Source organism: Mizuhopecten yessoensis, unplaced genomic scaffold, assembly GCF_002113885.1.
Source record: "Mizuhopecten yessoensis strain PY_sf001 unplaced genomic scaffold, ASM211388v2 scaffold9371, whole genome shotgun sequence".
Lineage (NCBI taxonomy): Eukaryota > Metazoa > Mollusca > Bivalvia > Pectinida > Pectinidae > Mizuhopecten > Mizuhopecten yessoensis.
The window spans coordinates 118,726-133,466 of record NW_018408014.1 but is presented as its reverse complement, the minus strand read 5'-3'; the positions used below and the strand labels follow the sequence as shown (position 1 = coordinate 133,466).

The following is a 14,741-nucleotide window of genomic DNA, read 5'->3' as shown; positions in this document are numbered from 1 at the left end:
TACTGGCCAAATATCATCATCCAAGGTCTCTTGGTTATTCAGAAGAAGTTGATTAAAGATTTTTGTATATTTGACCCCTGTGACCTTGAAAATTGATGAAGGTCATTTATTTGAACAAACTTGGTAGCCCTTCATCCAAGCATGCTTCTGGTCAAATATCATCACCCTAGGCCTTTTGATTACCGAGAAGAAGTTGTTTAAAAGTAAAAAGTTGACGCCGGACGGACTATGGACGGACGACGGAAGCCGCACCATGCCAGAAGCTCACTTGGCCCTTGGGCGATGAAGCTATCCTGGTCACACTGCAAAAAGTGATGACTTGATAGTAACGTTTACGGAGTTACAGCTAAATACATATAACGAACAAACATTTTCTCAAAAACAAGATTTTACCTTTGACGGTTTAATCCCACACTCCACAGTCGTATTACAATGTTAGTTAAGGATTTGACAAATTTTGTTTACCTACAAATGAGAAAGTGACCTCACAAGTGCAAAAAGTCTTAAGTGGAAAATAACCAACCTTCTAAAATAAATACCGTTCCTGTTTAATAGCTTCCCGTTACATTGCAATAGGGTACACTTTCTGTAGTCATTATCATATTGACTGTCTGTAATGATACACAAGCTGGAGAACAGCATACCTCACCTAGTGGTGATATATGTTGTAAGAAAGCAAATATTAATAGAAACACATGTACAGTAAAACCTTGATATAATACCAGTCATTGCATTTGCCACCTCGCTTACCGCAAAATTATTTTCAGATCCCTTAATTATGTTTTCTTGAGAATTCCTCAATACCTTTCCCTCAATTTATTGCCAAACCCCTTTATAATGCCAATATTTTTTTTAAACAATTGATGGCAATATAACCAGGTTTTAGGGTACCCTAACATGTTGTACATTTCAAAAGAAGAGATGACCAGACAACGTGAAATAGTCAACAGCGTATTGATGGTGGTGACCAATCCAACACGGCACATGCAAACTTGTCCAAAAAGTTTAACAAAGTCCAATTAAGCTGTTTTTGGCCAATACAATATGAAAATATGGTTTAGCACATTGCTTACACTCCATATAAAAACAAAATTGATCGTTGACTTAGAAGAACTTTAATGAAGCTTGAAACAAATTATAAAAACGCGTTAACGTTGTCCCAGATTTAACATAATTTGAAAAACAAAATTGGATTGTGCTATTTTTTAAAAAGCATTGCAACAGGGCAAGGCCACAACTTTCACTATTTATCACCTGTGATCTTAGCTGTCCCTAGCTGTAAGACATACAAACTTCAATAGTAACTATACACTAGTACGTACTATAAGACTTTTTCATGCCCAGGGGTAAAGCATAGGGAAATTCCAACCTAAAGGCTTCCAAATTTGGTAAAAAAAAACACAGGCTTGCCGATGTTTTTGCATCAATCTTAAAATTTTAATAGTGGCATTTCTCTATCCTGCAGTTATAAAAAAGAGTATTTAGCTCTCGTTCCAATCACAAGAATTAGCTCAGAAACCTTGAAAAGACTTCACAATTTCCACATCCAAGTTTTGCAATGTTCCTAATTTGTGACGTCACATCAGTGTAATCCCATTGCAATGTCATGCACATGAAAAAGGGTGTTAGATAACAATTTCTACACTTCCTTTCTTACACTAGACTTGGAGAGGTCCGTCATACGTGTTCAAAAATGAGAGAAACAGTTTACTTCACAGCTAAACAGGGCAAGATTCCTAATTACTGACAATCTTCTGTAGCCGTAAATAAACAATAATCAATGGTGCCAAGTGTATTTTTATTATGTAGATTGGATCTCATAATATGAACAGGCAGATTAAACTCCCTGAAAACATTATATACCTGGGTAAGAATTTTTATAAATACAATACTTCATCAGCCTTACAGGCGAACACAATTAGTGCAAATACAACATTATGCACAGATGGTACTCAAATAATATCAACATATCACAAGCAATTAAAGCAATAAGTACATTATGTAATAAATAGTTATCTTAAGATGTGGGACAAATTAAGGATATTTATGCTAGTAATGAAATACTTAAGAAATCTTATCTTGTCTTTAATGCATCAAAATTCCATATGGTACATTTGGATGTGATGGACCCCAGTCCCACAGCACCTGTAACACTTGAGAATCGAATCCCACTGTAGTTATTAAGTACATGCAGTAACCTACCCTTCATTTTGTTTTGGATAATGAGAGGAGGTCTGATTTAGCCCATTTCATTTTACAACTCAGGACACTGCTGTTGATTTTTTACGTCACTATTTTTTTATAATTTCATCTGCATTATTTTTTATAATTTCATCTGTATTATTTTTTATAATTTCATCTGTATTATTTTTTATATGGCAGTGGTACAGTAAATATGAAAGAAATCATACAGTAGATAACTTTTCATGCTGTTTTTTTCCCTGTAGTTTATAATATATTCATCAATGCACATGCATATTTCTGAGATATATCAACAAAATTGACTCTTTATTGCTCATATGAATGATAAACAAAATTTAATGTCTCTGAGGCAATTAACACTTTTTTTGGATTGAATGCTTCTTTTCCATTTCCATTATGTGTAGGATACTAGGGTCGTCGAACTACATGTAGCTGGATCTTAGTAACCATGCAATTACTAATAAGTTACTGTAAATAAGGAATCTATTTACACTTTAGTAACCATGCAGTTACTAATAAGTTACTGTAAATAAGGAATCTATTTACACTACATGCATGTATACATTGATAGGTCAAAGTCTCTGCATCAGAACACCAAAATAAAATCGTTTCTACCGAAAGTCACAAAAGTAACGTTCTTTCTGACAAACTTAACAAGGATTTCTTCCCCATGAAAAATTTGAAAGGTTAACTAGATGGATACACAGGTATGTCCTACTTATATGTGCCCTGCTCAGATAATACTGGTGATAAATTGAGAGGCAGTGGGTTGGTGAGATAAATTGTAGCCATGGCTGTCTCATTGCTATTCAAATTGTTCTGGTCATACTCCTCCAGAACTTGACCCCCCGTGATGATGTCCTGGACGCTCAGTTCCTGTGCCTGACCATCCAATGCCTGGCTGTCTAAGGCTTGTTCATCTAGTGTCTCAAATGTAGCGATCTGTGCCTCAATTTGAGGTAATGACTCCTGTTCTTGGTCCTCGGGAATCTGTATGGTCGGATCATGGGTCTGCATATGTCTCAATAACGTGTATTTAGTGTGGAACGTTTTCTCACACTCTGAACACTGGAAGGTATGAGTGATCTGAATCTGTTGGAGTGAGACCTGATCCTCCGTGTGTATCTGATTAGGCAGTGCAGTGTCATGTGTTCGGGTGTGGCGCAGAAGGGCGTACTTCGTGTTGAAGCTCTTGTTGCAATCTCTACACTGGAAGGAACGTGGATTCAAATGAATGGACTTCATGTGTTTCTGTTGACATGACTTACGCTTGAAGCCAACACCACAAATGTCACATAAATACATCCTCAAACTGGAGTGCATGGCCATGTGTTCTGACAGATGAGCCTACAACAAGCACATACGCAAACATATCAATTTACATATTTAACAACAATGCTACCTGCAGAAAGTGATTTGCAATCCAACCCTTTTAAGGACTCATGATCATTTACGTTTTACATTTTAAAGAAACAGAGGTGACTTCCTGAGAGTACTGTACCTTTCAAACTGTCTTTTGGTTTTTTTACTTTACAGAAAGATTTGATACATTACCCATTTTTATTTATTGAAGTATGAAGACCAGCCTCAATGCTTAGCATATTGTCACGAACCATTTGCAGTAAAACACTTGTTATTACACTGCAATTAACTTCAGCAAACACGAGATTGTTTTTAAGAACATTACAAGTCTCTTATCTCTTTTTGAAACAGTAGGACCTGTTCGTTTATGCGGAACAACTGGTTTTGTTCGCTTTTAAATATAACAATTTTAAGTATAAATCCTGGCGGACCTGCCAATGTTTATGCAGGCCTTGCAAGGCTTTGTCAAGGCTCGCCTGAAAGCAGCATCAGATTACTACGTCCCACCTTATTTTATAAACAAACAACTGTAGTCCGACTGGTTCAACGATTTAAACGAAAACAGTCTAGGTGTCTTTTTAAAATTCTAAATTACCTGAAGACTGTTGGTCTGTTCAAAAAGATGTAACAAACCAAATCCACTGTTTCTTTTCAAGATGACATTTGTTTTACTTTTTCATTTGTTTCCTTTGGCAAAACATCATTTATTTACCTTTTTTGGGCCCTAATGACCTCTCCTGTATTGATGGGCCTTTAATAATATACAACTTACTACCTGGTAACTAACATTAAAACCTTATTTTGACAATCTGTCCTTCAACACGGGATGTTCAACACTCTTGACCTCACAGTCGAGATGGGCTGGATATTTAACTTAAAAGTTAAAACATTACCAAATTACAACTATCAATAGTTTTATATTCAAAATTGTAGATCACACATTCTCAGATTTAATATTGTAAGATACTATGCTGGTATGGCAAATACTGATTATGTGGGACTCATAAGTCACAACACATACCTGTTGATGGTAGCCCTGTTTGTCTTAAAGCTGCTTGGTTCATAAAAATAAGGTTAATTGGTTAAGGTTTTGGTTCTATAACGAATAGTATATGTGTTTTTCTAATGAATAGGAAAGCACTCATTTATTGCGCGGACGTATATATTCACTTGTGTGATCCGCGCACTCGTGAATATATTCGTCTGCGCAATAAACTTGTTCTTTCTGACTCGTTAGAAAAACACAAGTGTGTAGTCTTGCATATATACTTACTACCTATACACAGTTAAATGGATATGTGGATCATGAGATACTGTTTATTTACTCGATTGCGTATATCATCAATGTTTTAACGAATTACGATAAGTGAAAATAATCTCTTATATATATTATTATAAGTTGGCTTTAAAATTCATAAGATAGACATTAAAAACCTTGATACAATGGCCTTCATTTTACTTGCCAACTCAATTCCTGTCAATAAATTTTCAAATTCCCTTTTTCTGTTTTCTTAACAATTAGTTTATAGCTCTTGCTCAATACATCACTAAACCCATTTATAACTCCAAAATCTGAACGTTCAAATGGTGGCAGTATAACAAGGTTTTGCTGTACATATTGTTGGAGGAGGATTGTTGACTCACCCGTGACCTGAAGTCTTTTTCACACTCCTTACACTTGTACTGATACACACGGTACTTCTTGTCAATATGAGTGACCTTATGTGCTGTCAGGGTATCTGCACGCTTGAATGAACAACCACAAAGGTCACAAAGAAAGGGTCGAAGGTCAGAGTGTACATTGTTTCTGTGACGTGCCAAGTGTTCCTTGCGCATGGTTTTGTAGTTACAATCATTACACTGCAGTTCAACAGTGGACGTCTCCTCCACTTTCTGTAACAGCTTAGCGGTCTCCTCAGATATTAGTGTTGTTGCACCGTGACTTTTTAAATGCAGGGCAAATTTTTGTGCCTGAAAAATAAATATTAAACACATCATATCTTAATATAAGGAAACAATATGTTTTACTTAACTATTACAAGTTACATTTCACATTATTATCATCTTATTGAAGGCAGTGAAAAAATATCAAATTGAGATGTGTCATTAATTTATGACACTGACCAAGTTACTATTAAAACAGATAAACTGAATAAGATTTCTCAAAACCCTTAATTTATCATTGTCACATCGGTTGTTTAACATGAATGCACAGATCTCTATAAAGATTACGAAATCCTCACTTTGATGGTTTTGAAGGAACAGTGCTGACAGCGTAGGTACAGTAGGTTTCTGGGATGACGACCTTTGTCGGAGGCTGAAGGCTGGTGTTTGACCTTGATATGCTTGCTGAGGAGGACAGAGCTGGTTGAGCGGTATTTGCAGTGATCGCAGTTGTAGAGAGATTTACTATGACAAACCTCATGGCACTTAAGTGTACTGCTGCGAATGGTCTTAAAATCACACTGTTTACATTCAAACATCTCAGTGTTGCTTGTATGAAGTTTCATATGCTTTGCAAAGTGACTTTCTCGCTTGGACTTAAATGAACAAATCTTGCAAAAATATTTAAAAGGAGCTAAATTTTCATAGTCTTTCCTGGTCTTTTTCTTTGGAATCCTTGTCGTATCTGTAAAAAAAATGTCATGCAATTTCGGAAGGAATGTATTACATTTATGTCATAAACTTTTCATCATTTAATTGACTAATTAAAGACTAGATGATCTTCTATTATCAAACACACAATCTTGTTGGTGACATAAATGTACAAACATGGGCTGGTTCTAATTCCATAATGCAATAATCTTGAGCAAACCAAAGTAGATAACTTGAAACTCTTGCATTGAAGAGCTGGCTATTCCAACCTTATGTAAAGTATAGGGAAACCAGGCCATCCATACAGAGTATATACTTGTAATAACAATACATTATCTGCTTCTAGTATTAATAATCTAAGAGATATATATTTGGGGGTAAAATAGATGAATGAATTATTCAATTATAGTAAAATTATTCATTATAGTAAAAGAATTGTTTAATTTGGTTTCATATATTTAGGTATACAGAAGCAATTTCCAACACTTCAGTATATAACAAAGCTTTATCTAGTCTCCTCCATACCTGTTGCATAATTTCCTATTTATAACTCAGCAAAAAAAATCTGACGCTAACAGCTTTTTTAAAAAGTTGCTACAATACATTGGTAATAGAAAGGTACCTCGCCTGGTTTTTATTTTGATTTCAGATGCAAACATGTGTTTAGTATGGATGCACACAACTAATACATTATACAAACTAAATGAATCAGCCAAACATCCATTCCAAAAATATATTCTAAAAGTCCCACACAATTGTTAGTTGCCCCTAGCGACAAGAGTTCGACCACAGTCTATACATCTAATTGTTGGGAATGATTTAGCTCTCATGGCCAGTCAAGGCTCAAATTTAAATACTGTATACAGGGGAACTTTCGTTTTGTCAAACTTTTGCCCTACGCTGTAAAATCTGTATTCGCCCAGTGTTTATTTTGCCCTTAACATTTGATCGCTATGTTTAATATGTTGTTTACTTATGTTCATTCTTATGATAAATTCACCCTCATTATGGGGGACGAAATTAAGTGGCTGAAGGTTAAACTCAGCGAATTTTTCCTGGTATACACTATCACCTTGCTCGACCCTTGTATGTTGCATTAATTCCTACCAGTGTACTCTGTGTAGTCTGTGCTGTCCTCATTTGAAGCCTCTCTCTGATCTGTTGGCTGTTGGTTTTCACTCCCTGTGTATTCTGCCACATGGCCATGCTTGTCTGCTTCCCCTTGATTTCCACTATACTCTCTATTCCCCTCATCTGGTTGTTGGTTGGCATTACTATCACTGCCAGACAGGAAGTAGTTGACCTTCTCTACTGTAGCCGATTGTGAATTTGTTACAGACTGGGGTGCTTTACTGTCTGAAATTTGTCCATTTTCAGTCTGCAAAACAAGAAAATCATGCTTTCTGATGTAAAAACAACACCCTCAAGAAGTCATATAAATTTACAATACAATTATAGCCATCGTTACAATTTCAGGTCAAACATGAAAATGAGAAATCAATTCAGATTGACATTATGATTCTGTATGTACCATTATATGTTTGAAGAGCTGCAATACCTTCCTCTTTCTGCGTGATCTCTTTGGTCGCTCCTCCTCCTGGCTGTCATCAGCCTCTGCCACAAAACTGTACTGATTAAACCTTGCGGGTTGCCTGATGCCCCGCCCATATGCAGATACAGTGGGGACCAGGATGTCACACATGGCAGAGAAGTCCGAGGCACTGGTGGGTTCAGTCTGTACACATTTGTCACTGGTTGTACACGTCTCTTCGTCTCCACCACCACCATGTTTTCTGCTTCCTATGAACAGACATTATGGTAAACAGTGTGCATAAAAATGTCATTTCTCTTAGAGCCATTCAAAAAATGTATACACAGAGAAAAGAACAGCATTCTCATATTCTACCTGTTGCTTGCGTGACAATCCATTCCTGATCATGTAAATATTTAGGTTTTCATGCATGCTACCATGTACTTATGAAAAACATATCTGAACTTGAGCTTTGATATGTTCATATTTTTTCTAAACATATTGAATTAAGATTTCTCTTAGGTTGTTGATAATCTAATAATACAATATTTATTTCATTTTTTTTATCTGAACAAAATGCTGTTTTCAAAGACAAAATTATATATTCCAATTTATACATGACATTACATATTCAAAAAATGACAATTACCGGTATATTCATTGAACTGCTTTCTGATGGTCTACACATCTGAAAGCAGCTCAGGATTAAAGCTTAAATGAAAATATCTGTAATATGTAACCTTTGAGCAGGTTTAGGAGTTTACACTGTAGGCCTAGGAGCTCTGACAGTTTGCCGGACACACACCAGGCGTTGACTTCTCTGTGCCAGATAAGGCTGTTACGACTCTGGAGGTCATCCAAAAATGTGGACTTTATGCTGAGAATGGCATTGAGAATTGAGTCAGACAGAAAAGCTTGGATGTTTGAAAATATCTGAAATTGAAGGAAATAGAAAATACTTAATGTTGTTGTGTCTAGCATTTTTCACTGATTAAAAAAATAATTTTCATAAAGGAAATTTGCAATCAGAAAACTAGGTCAGTCTGATTATTTTCATACTATATGTGTTTGATAAACAAAAACTGATAACATCACATCATTTCTTAAAATTTTAAGTACAGCATGTAAAATTTCATCAAATATATAAACCCCAATAATACACAATGTCTTCACACTTAACTGATGTAAGTTTGCATAACTGATGACCTTAATAAAATATGAATAGTAAACTAATGAAATATGACTAGTAAACTATAATATAAGACACACATTTTGAAGTGTTCGATTCTATAAATAAGAATATTTGCAAAAGCCGGTCAGGGAAGGCATCATCTCAAAGTCTGACTTTGCAAGGGAATGGGTTGATGAAAGGAATATGCTTATAATTCCTCTTCTGCAGCCGAGCGTGTCTCTCATATACACTGCTCCTTAAATGTGTTTACCTCTTCCGAACTTGTTTTAGGCAACCCTGTGCCACCAGGTTGTTGCAGATGCTCCTTAGGTAAAATGCTGGCCTCCTCGACATTTGTGAATGTTGTCTCGTTGCCAGGTTGATAAGAGTCATCCATCAATTCCAGCATACAGGAGGACGAGGGAAGGCCATCCTGAGTGGAAACAATACTCACTTGCATACCCTCACTAAATACTGAGGACAGATGGCTACTAGGCACAGAGTAGCTGTTACCCTGACTACCGCTCTTGGTCATCACATCTGATAGAGAAATAAAATTCATGCTGATAGAAGCGATGGTGTTAGGTATACAGGTGAAATTCTCTTTGTGATTCAATATTGATTCAAAGATGTCACATGCTGACAAAGGGAGATAACTCTCTATACATGGTATCTTTCTCTTACCTCTACACAAACAAAATACATGTGTCACACAACAGATCTCCACACAAGATAAGCATATCCCATATAGACACACCTAATGACCATCAGTTTTGGAACTACAGTTTTCTGGAAGCTGACTTTGGAAACTTGTGTGAATTCTTTTTAGTAACTTATTGGCCGACATTCTTATAGATGACATCCTTTTCCTGTGATAGGTTATGCCATTAAATTGTCATTTTGATCAGCAAAAGCTGGGTCTCTACCACAAAAACAGTCAGCAACTGACACCATCTCAAAGAAATTTTGAAAAACAAATTTGTTCTTTAAAGCTTTTAAATACTACTTTAATTTTCAAGTACACCATTGATAAACCATATTTTTTCGGTAATTTCCAAATATGTCCCTGTTTAATTTGCTTGTTGTCTGGAAAATCTACTATATCTAAAGACGTATTCATATCAGCAGTGTTGATTTTCACCACATTTATTATTTTATTATGTAGGTAAGTGGGAAATAGGAACTCTTCCCTCAGGTGTTCTGAGAATATCAATACCCCCAAACACCTTAGCTACACGATAGACTGATTAGATTATTAATTATAAATTATAATCAGACTTTCCTATAGTCGTCTACATTGCCACTTTTTGAAGTTCAGTTTTGTTCATCCAGGCACTGTTCCCAGCTAAGAGTGCATGGTTGTATACGGAAATGGCTGCATTATAGGCACAGTTTTGTGTAGGAAAACCCCCAGAATTGTTTCCAAAGACACTGACTGGATACTGTGTATTACAGTGACACAAGAAGTTTTATGGACCTATTAAAATTTCAGATTACCAAATTGTAACACACAATTATTATTTTTTATTTTTTTACAAAATACCCAAACAAATATTAATTTCCAAATTATGTTTGTTTTATAAAATTGCCAACTTCAAAACCTTTCATTTCACTAAGTAGCTTTCTATGGTTTACAGCAATTATGCGTAAAATGTTTTCTTTCACATAGACTCTGGTTATCGGTCTGTCATCCCCTTCAAACTCTGCTGGATAGTGGAACAACTCAACTGAAAGCTGTTGGGTTAGCCAGACATACCATTTATATTGTCCCATCTTAAATACGTAGAAGCAAGTTGACTGCCAATCATTACCTGAGTTTTGTCCCTCTGTGTGCGTGACAGTAACATCACTGGAAGCCAGTCTTGTGATACCAGATGCTGACACTTGTATGTGATTGTCAATGGTGTTGACATTCACTGTGATCGGCTGGCCATTTAGGTCTAGGACAGGGATCGACTGGAAAGTTATTCCTGGCTGGTCCAGTAACCTTATTACATGGTAAATGAATTTCTGCATGTTAATTAAAGATCAAATTGAGATTTATTTGAATATTTGTTTAAATTCAAGTAATTCTGGTGAGTTCTCATTGATGCAATTTCAATGTCCAATTTTCACAACACAATCAAAACAAGAAAAAAAAAATCAAAACTATTTTGAAGGATCTTGTACTGGTCGCACATGGACGAAACACAACATCAGCTTTTCAAAACTCAACTGTTCTTCACAGAAAATGTAAAAAGTATCATGTCTTTGTGTTTTATCTACTATATTACTTTGTTACACCTCAAGTAAATTTCTAGCTATTTGATTGGTTGGGAGAAAATTAAACAAAAATCTCTGTCACCCTCCGAAAATACATTGGTTTTAAGGGGCGCAGGTGATATTGCCATGAGACAGTGAAAAATATCACATGCGCGAAAAATGTGCGTTCATCGCTTCGTTTATCCACCATGATGGTCACAAGAACGTTTGACGGCAACAACCAATTTTATCAAGCGCCGGTGTGATAGTGATTGTTAACAGCAGACTATCAACAAACAAGATGTCATTATCGAGGTTTGCTGACGTTTCTGAGCTACAAAGATTTTGGTGTAACAAAATAGATATGACATTCATTAGCAGATGACAGTGAATATTGTCAACCCTCAAAAACCCATTGTCACCTGCTAATGAATGTCATATTTATATGATATCATACATCTACCATTATACTTGAAACAGCATGTATGTTTGATTAATTAAACTGCATTGGAAAATCAATTTTACTATGAATAAGCTCACATAGAAGGATGACTTTGAATAGCTCCATAAGAATAAGAAAACATAGTAGCATGCATGTTGCTATGTAACAGCCATAATTGATGCTGGTTTATATCCTTATATATCGATTTACAAGAAATGTACATTTACCTAGTCCAGGAAACATTTTCTGTGTCCACTATTGGAAGGGTAACCATGCCAACAGGATTTTTTTCTTGCACCGGGTCAGTAGCATTGGTAGACCTGCAAACAAACCATTGATACTTGGAAACAATAGCTTGCGACAGGTAAAATACATACATTGCACACTTACCTACCAAGTCACCTACACATGCAAAGGTCAACCTACAAATTACCTCCTACTCCAACAAAATTACAGTGTAAATGTTTTAACACTGCAAGATACTTCTGGCGCGGTCGTAGTGAACATAATTAAATATTTATTATGAAAAAATAACCAACCACTGGCCTCTTATGTCATGGGAGTAATGACCTCCACGACATGCATTTATTGTAGCACAGCCATTTTGTAATATTCGGTACATCATAATATTCTGTGACGAACACTATATAGAAAAGTTTCATTATAAAAAAAAAGTTGAACTATATAACAAAAATGAACTTTAGAGAATATGTACATGATATGGGTGGCGATATTTGAGTGATACTTTCACCTTTAAGTTTTATCACAAACAGAATAGCTTTATAAAATTAGGTCAACTGGAAGCTAAAAGACCACTTTGCATGCATAAACAAAAAATTGGAAAATGATCCAGGTAATAATTATTAAAAGATTAAATCACAAGTGCTTAGTTTTACCAAATATCTTGTGACAGCTCATTCATTTGCACTACTTATCCCAGTGATCTTTTTAAAATCATTTTTGAAGCTTTAAATATTAAAATAATTTATAGAAAGGCCATACTAACTTGTATATAAAAGCAGGGAAATAGAGTGGTATCGCAGTCTGTGATTAAAAGGAGGAGAGCTCACCTACTGAAATGCCCTACAATCAGCAGGCTTGACATGCATTTTGACAATTCCTCATTTCATTGATATGGACTTTATATGAGAGTTTTTAAAATGCCCACCGACTTTAAATACAAATTTATCTTATCTTATTAACATGTTTGGAAATGTCATTGCTTTATTTTCATGTTTGCAGGATCATGAGGGTGTTTGTTTGAGAATCCAGGCAGTGTACGTATGTAGCTGTGTGCGTGTTTATTAACTTCAAAATATAGTATATGCAGCAAAAAATGGTTATTCTCATAAAAAATAATCCAATTCAATCTCGTTTCACTTACGACGCCATCCTTTCTCAACGTAGTGAAATAAATTTCTGTGTCGTTTTTTCTCCCTTACTTACTGACGATGGTCAGCCATCTTTACGGTGTCGACGGAATTTATAACCAGATTTATTATTATCCCGGTAAAATGTTGTCATTATGTAGTTGTACAATATAATGTGTAGCTAAAATACAGAATGATTTTCTTATAATATAATGCTTTAATTGAATCGATAATTACAATATTTAATACAGCTATTCGGAATTAAGAAAAAATACAATCAAGTGGATACATTTATATGCCTTTTATTCACTGTACACCGGCGCACCCAGGGCGTTGTACTAAAATCATACATACCGACAGGGAACAAGAGGTCCGTATTCGTTTGACCGATTAAATCAAATTGTCCAATTGTTCATTTAACAATAAAAAAAATGTGTGTGCGGAGCAGGGGAGGGTAAATATTTGATAGAATTACTAATTTTCTATATGTTGCACAAAACTAATACTGAATTAAGACTCAAACTTTCAAAATACAGTGACATACAATATTCATGTATATGTTACATTGTCATCAAACTTTACACAAGTTTAGGAAACAAAATACTTCATTAATCTTTTGACTTTAGTGCTTGATTAAGCAAAGTCTCGTTTTTAAAGTACATAAATTAATAGTAAAAACATATTACTTTTCAGCTGTCTTCAATAAAAAAAAATTAGTATTCAATATTTTGCCTTTGGGTCATATGTCAGATTTCAAATCAGCATCGGAGTAATTTACCTTATTATACCCAGAACAACGCACTGATAATTTCTTTTAAGATTCGGCAAAATTGTTTTTAGTAGAATGTAATAAAAGCTAGTTTAAAATACGACTTCCAAGATGGCGGCATTGGCGGCCATATTTGGATTCGCTTAAAAAAAACAAATCTTAAAATTAAAATAAAAGTTTTTCGAAATAGCGTTATTGTGGCCAACAAAATTTTAAACTAGCCAGATAATGTAGATAACCAAGGTTGTCCGCTATCAAAAGACATGCTCCGATCATTTCCAACAAGATTTTGGAAATTCCGCTCGGTAGAATTGGAGTTTAAAGTTAAAAACAGAATGTTCAAGAAGGCAATCACGGCGGCTGGCAATATCGGGTTTAAAATCAGATCCAAAACAAACACAAAAAAACCCGTTAGAACCATATGCACTACATTGATTTATCATTTGTCATTTGGCAAGTTTTAGCAAAAACAGTTCAATAAGATTTGAGTTCAAAATAGAACCAAGATGTTGCGTCCATAGCAACCATAGTTGATATCCAATTGTCTCCAAGATTAACAATTGGTTTGAACCATATATACATCTGGTGGTGATATTCTTGAATGTCTCACCCTCAGTTTGGGTTTTAAAAATAAAACAAAGAAATTGGATAAAATAAATAAATATACAGCATTTGATATAGCGCCCTATCTAGCTAGCATAAGCCACTCTAAAGCGCTTTACAGTACACATACAATTTAATACAATGAATACAATTAGCATATACATAAATCAATACAATTTTTAGGAATTCGAAGGAGCTGCCTTATCAGGCGCTAACTACTAGTCCTATACCACCTGGCTAATATCTCCCTTTGTGTGTGTGTAGGTAGGACGTTTAACTCAACAAACCAAACCAACATCTACAGTTCCGTAAGCTTCCCTAGATGGCTCGTTGTCCTAACAATCAATATGACTGGGTGAAGTATTATGCATTCGTGGACAATTTATGGCATTTTATTGTAGCATGCGTAGCTATGGAGTTGTCCAAACATTATCGAGTACAGATAGAATTATGTA

General features: G+C 35.2%; 1 protein-coding gene across 2 annotated transcripts; it reads right to left on the bottom strand.

Annotated features, from left to right (window-relative positions):
• Positions 1-382: 382 nt before the first annotated feature.
• LOC110457920 (zinc finger protein 534-like) lies at positions 383-13,014 on the bottom strand. Of its 2 annotated transcripts, none has more exons than XM_021509383.1 (10): positions 12,929-13,014; positions 11,772-11,864; positions 10,673-10,848; positions 9,133-9,401; positions 8,431-8,623; positions 7,691-7,959; positions 7,267-7,537; positions 5,808-6,193; positions 5,209-5,535; positions 383-3,549 (listed from the first exon to the last, which is right to left on the bottom strand). In XM_021509383.1, exons 1-10 carry the CDS (start codon positions 12,934-12,936, stop codon positions 2,917-2,919), a joined length of 2,625 nt encoding a protein of 874 aa, XP_021365058.1. In that variant the 5' UTR covers positions 12,937-13,014; the 3' UTR covers positions 383-2,916. The 2 variants fall into 2 exon arrangements, with proteins under 2 accessions (XP_021365058.1, XP_021365060.1); XM_021509385.1 differs by having other exon boundaries at positions 7,718-7,959.
• Positions 13,015-14,741: the final 1,727 nt, after the last annotated feature.

Bases quoted from the DNA above. Each gene is read 5' to 3' on its own strand.
- LOC110457920 (XM_021509383.1), bottom strand. The intron at 10,849-11,771 runs GTAAATGTACAT...CCATGTAATAAG, and splicing joins GAAAATGTTTCCTGGACTAG to GTTACTGGACCAGCCAGGAA. The intron at 9,402-10,672 runs GTAATGATTGGC...TTTCTCTATCAG, and splicing joins CACAGAGGGACAAAACTCAG to ATGTGATGACCAAGAGCGGT.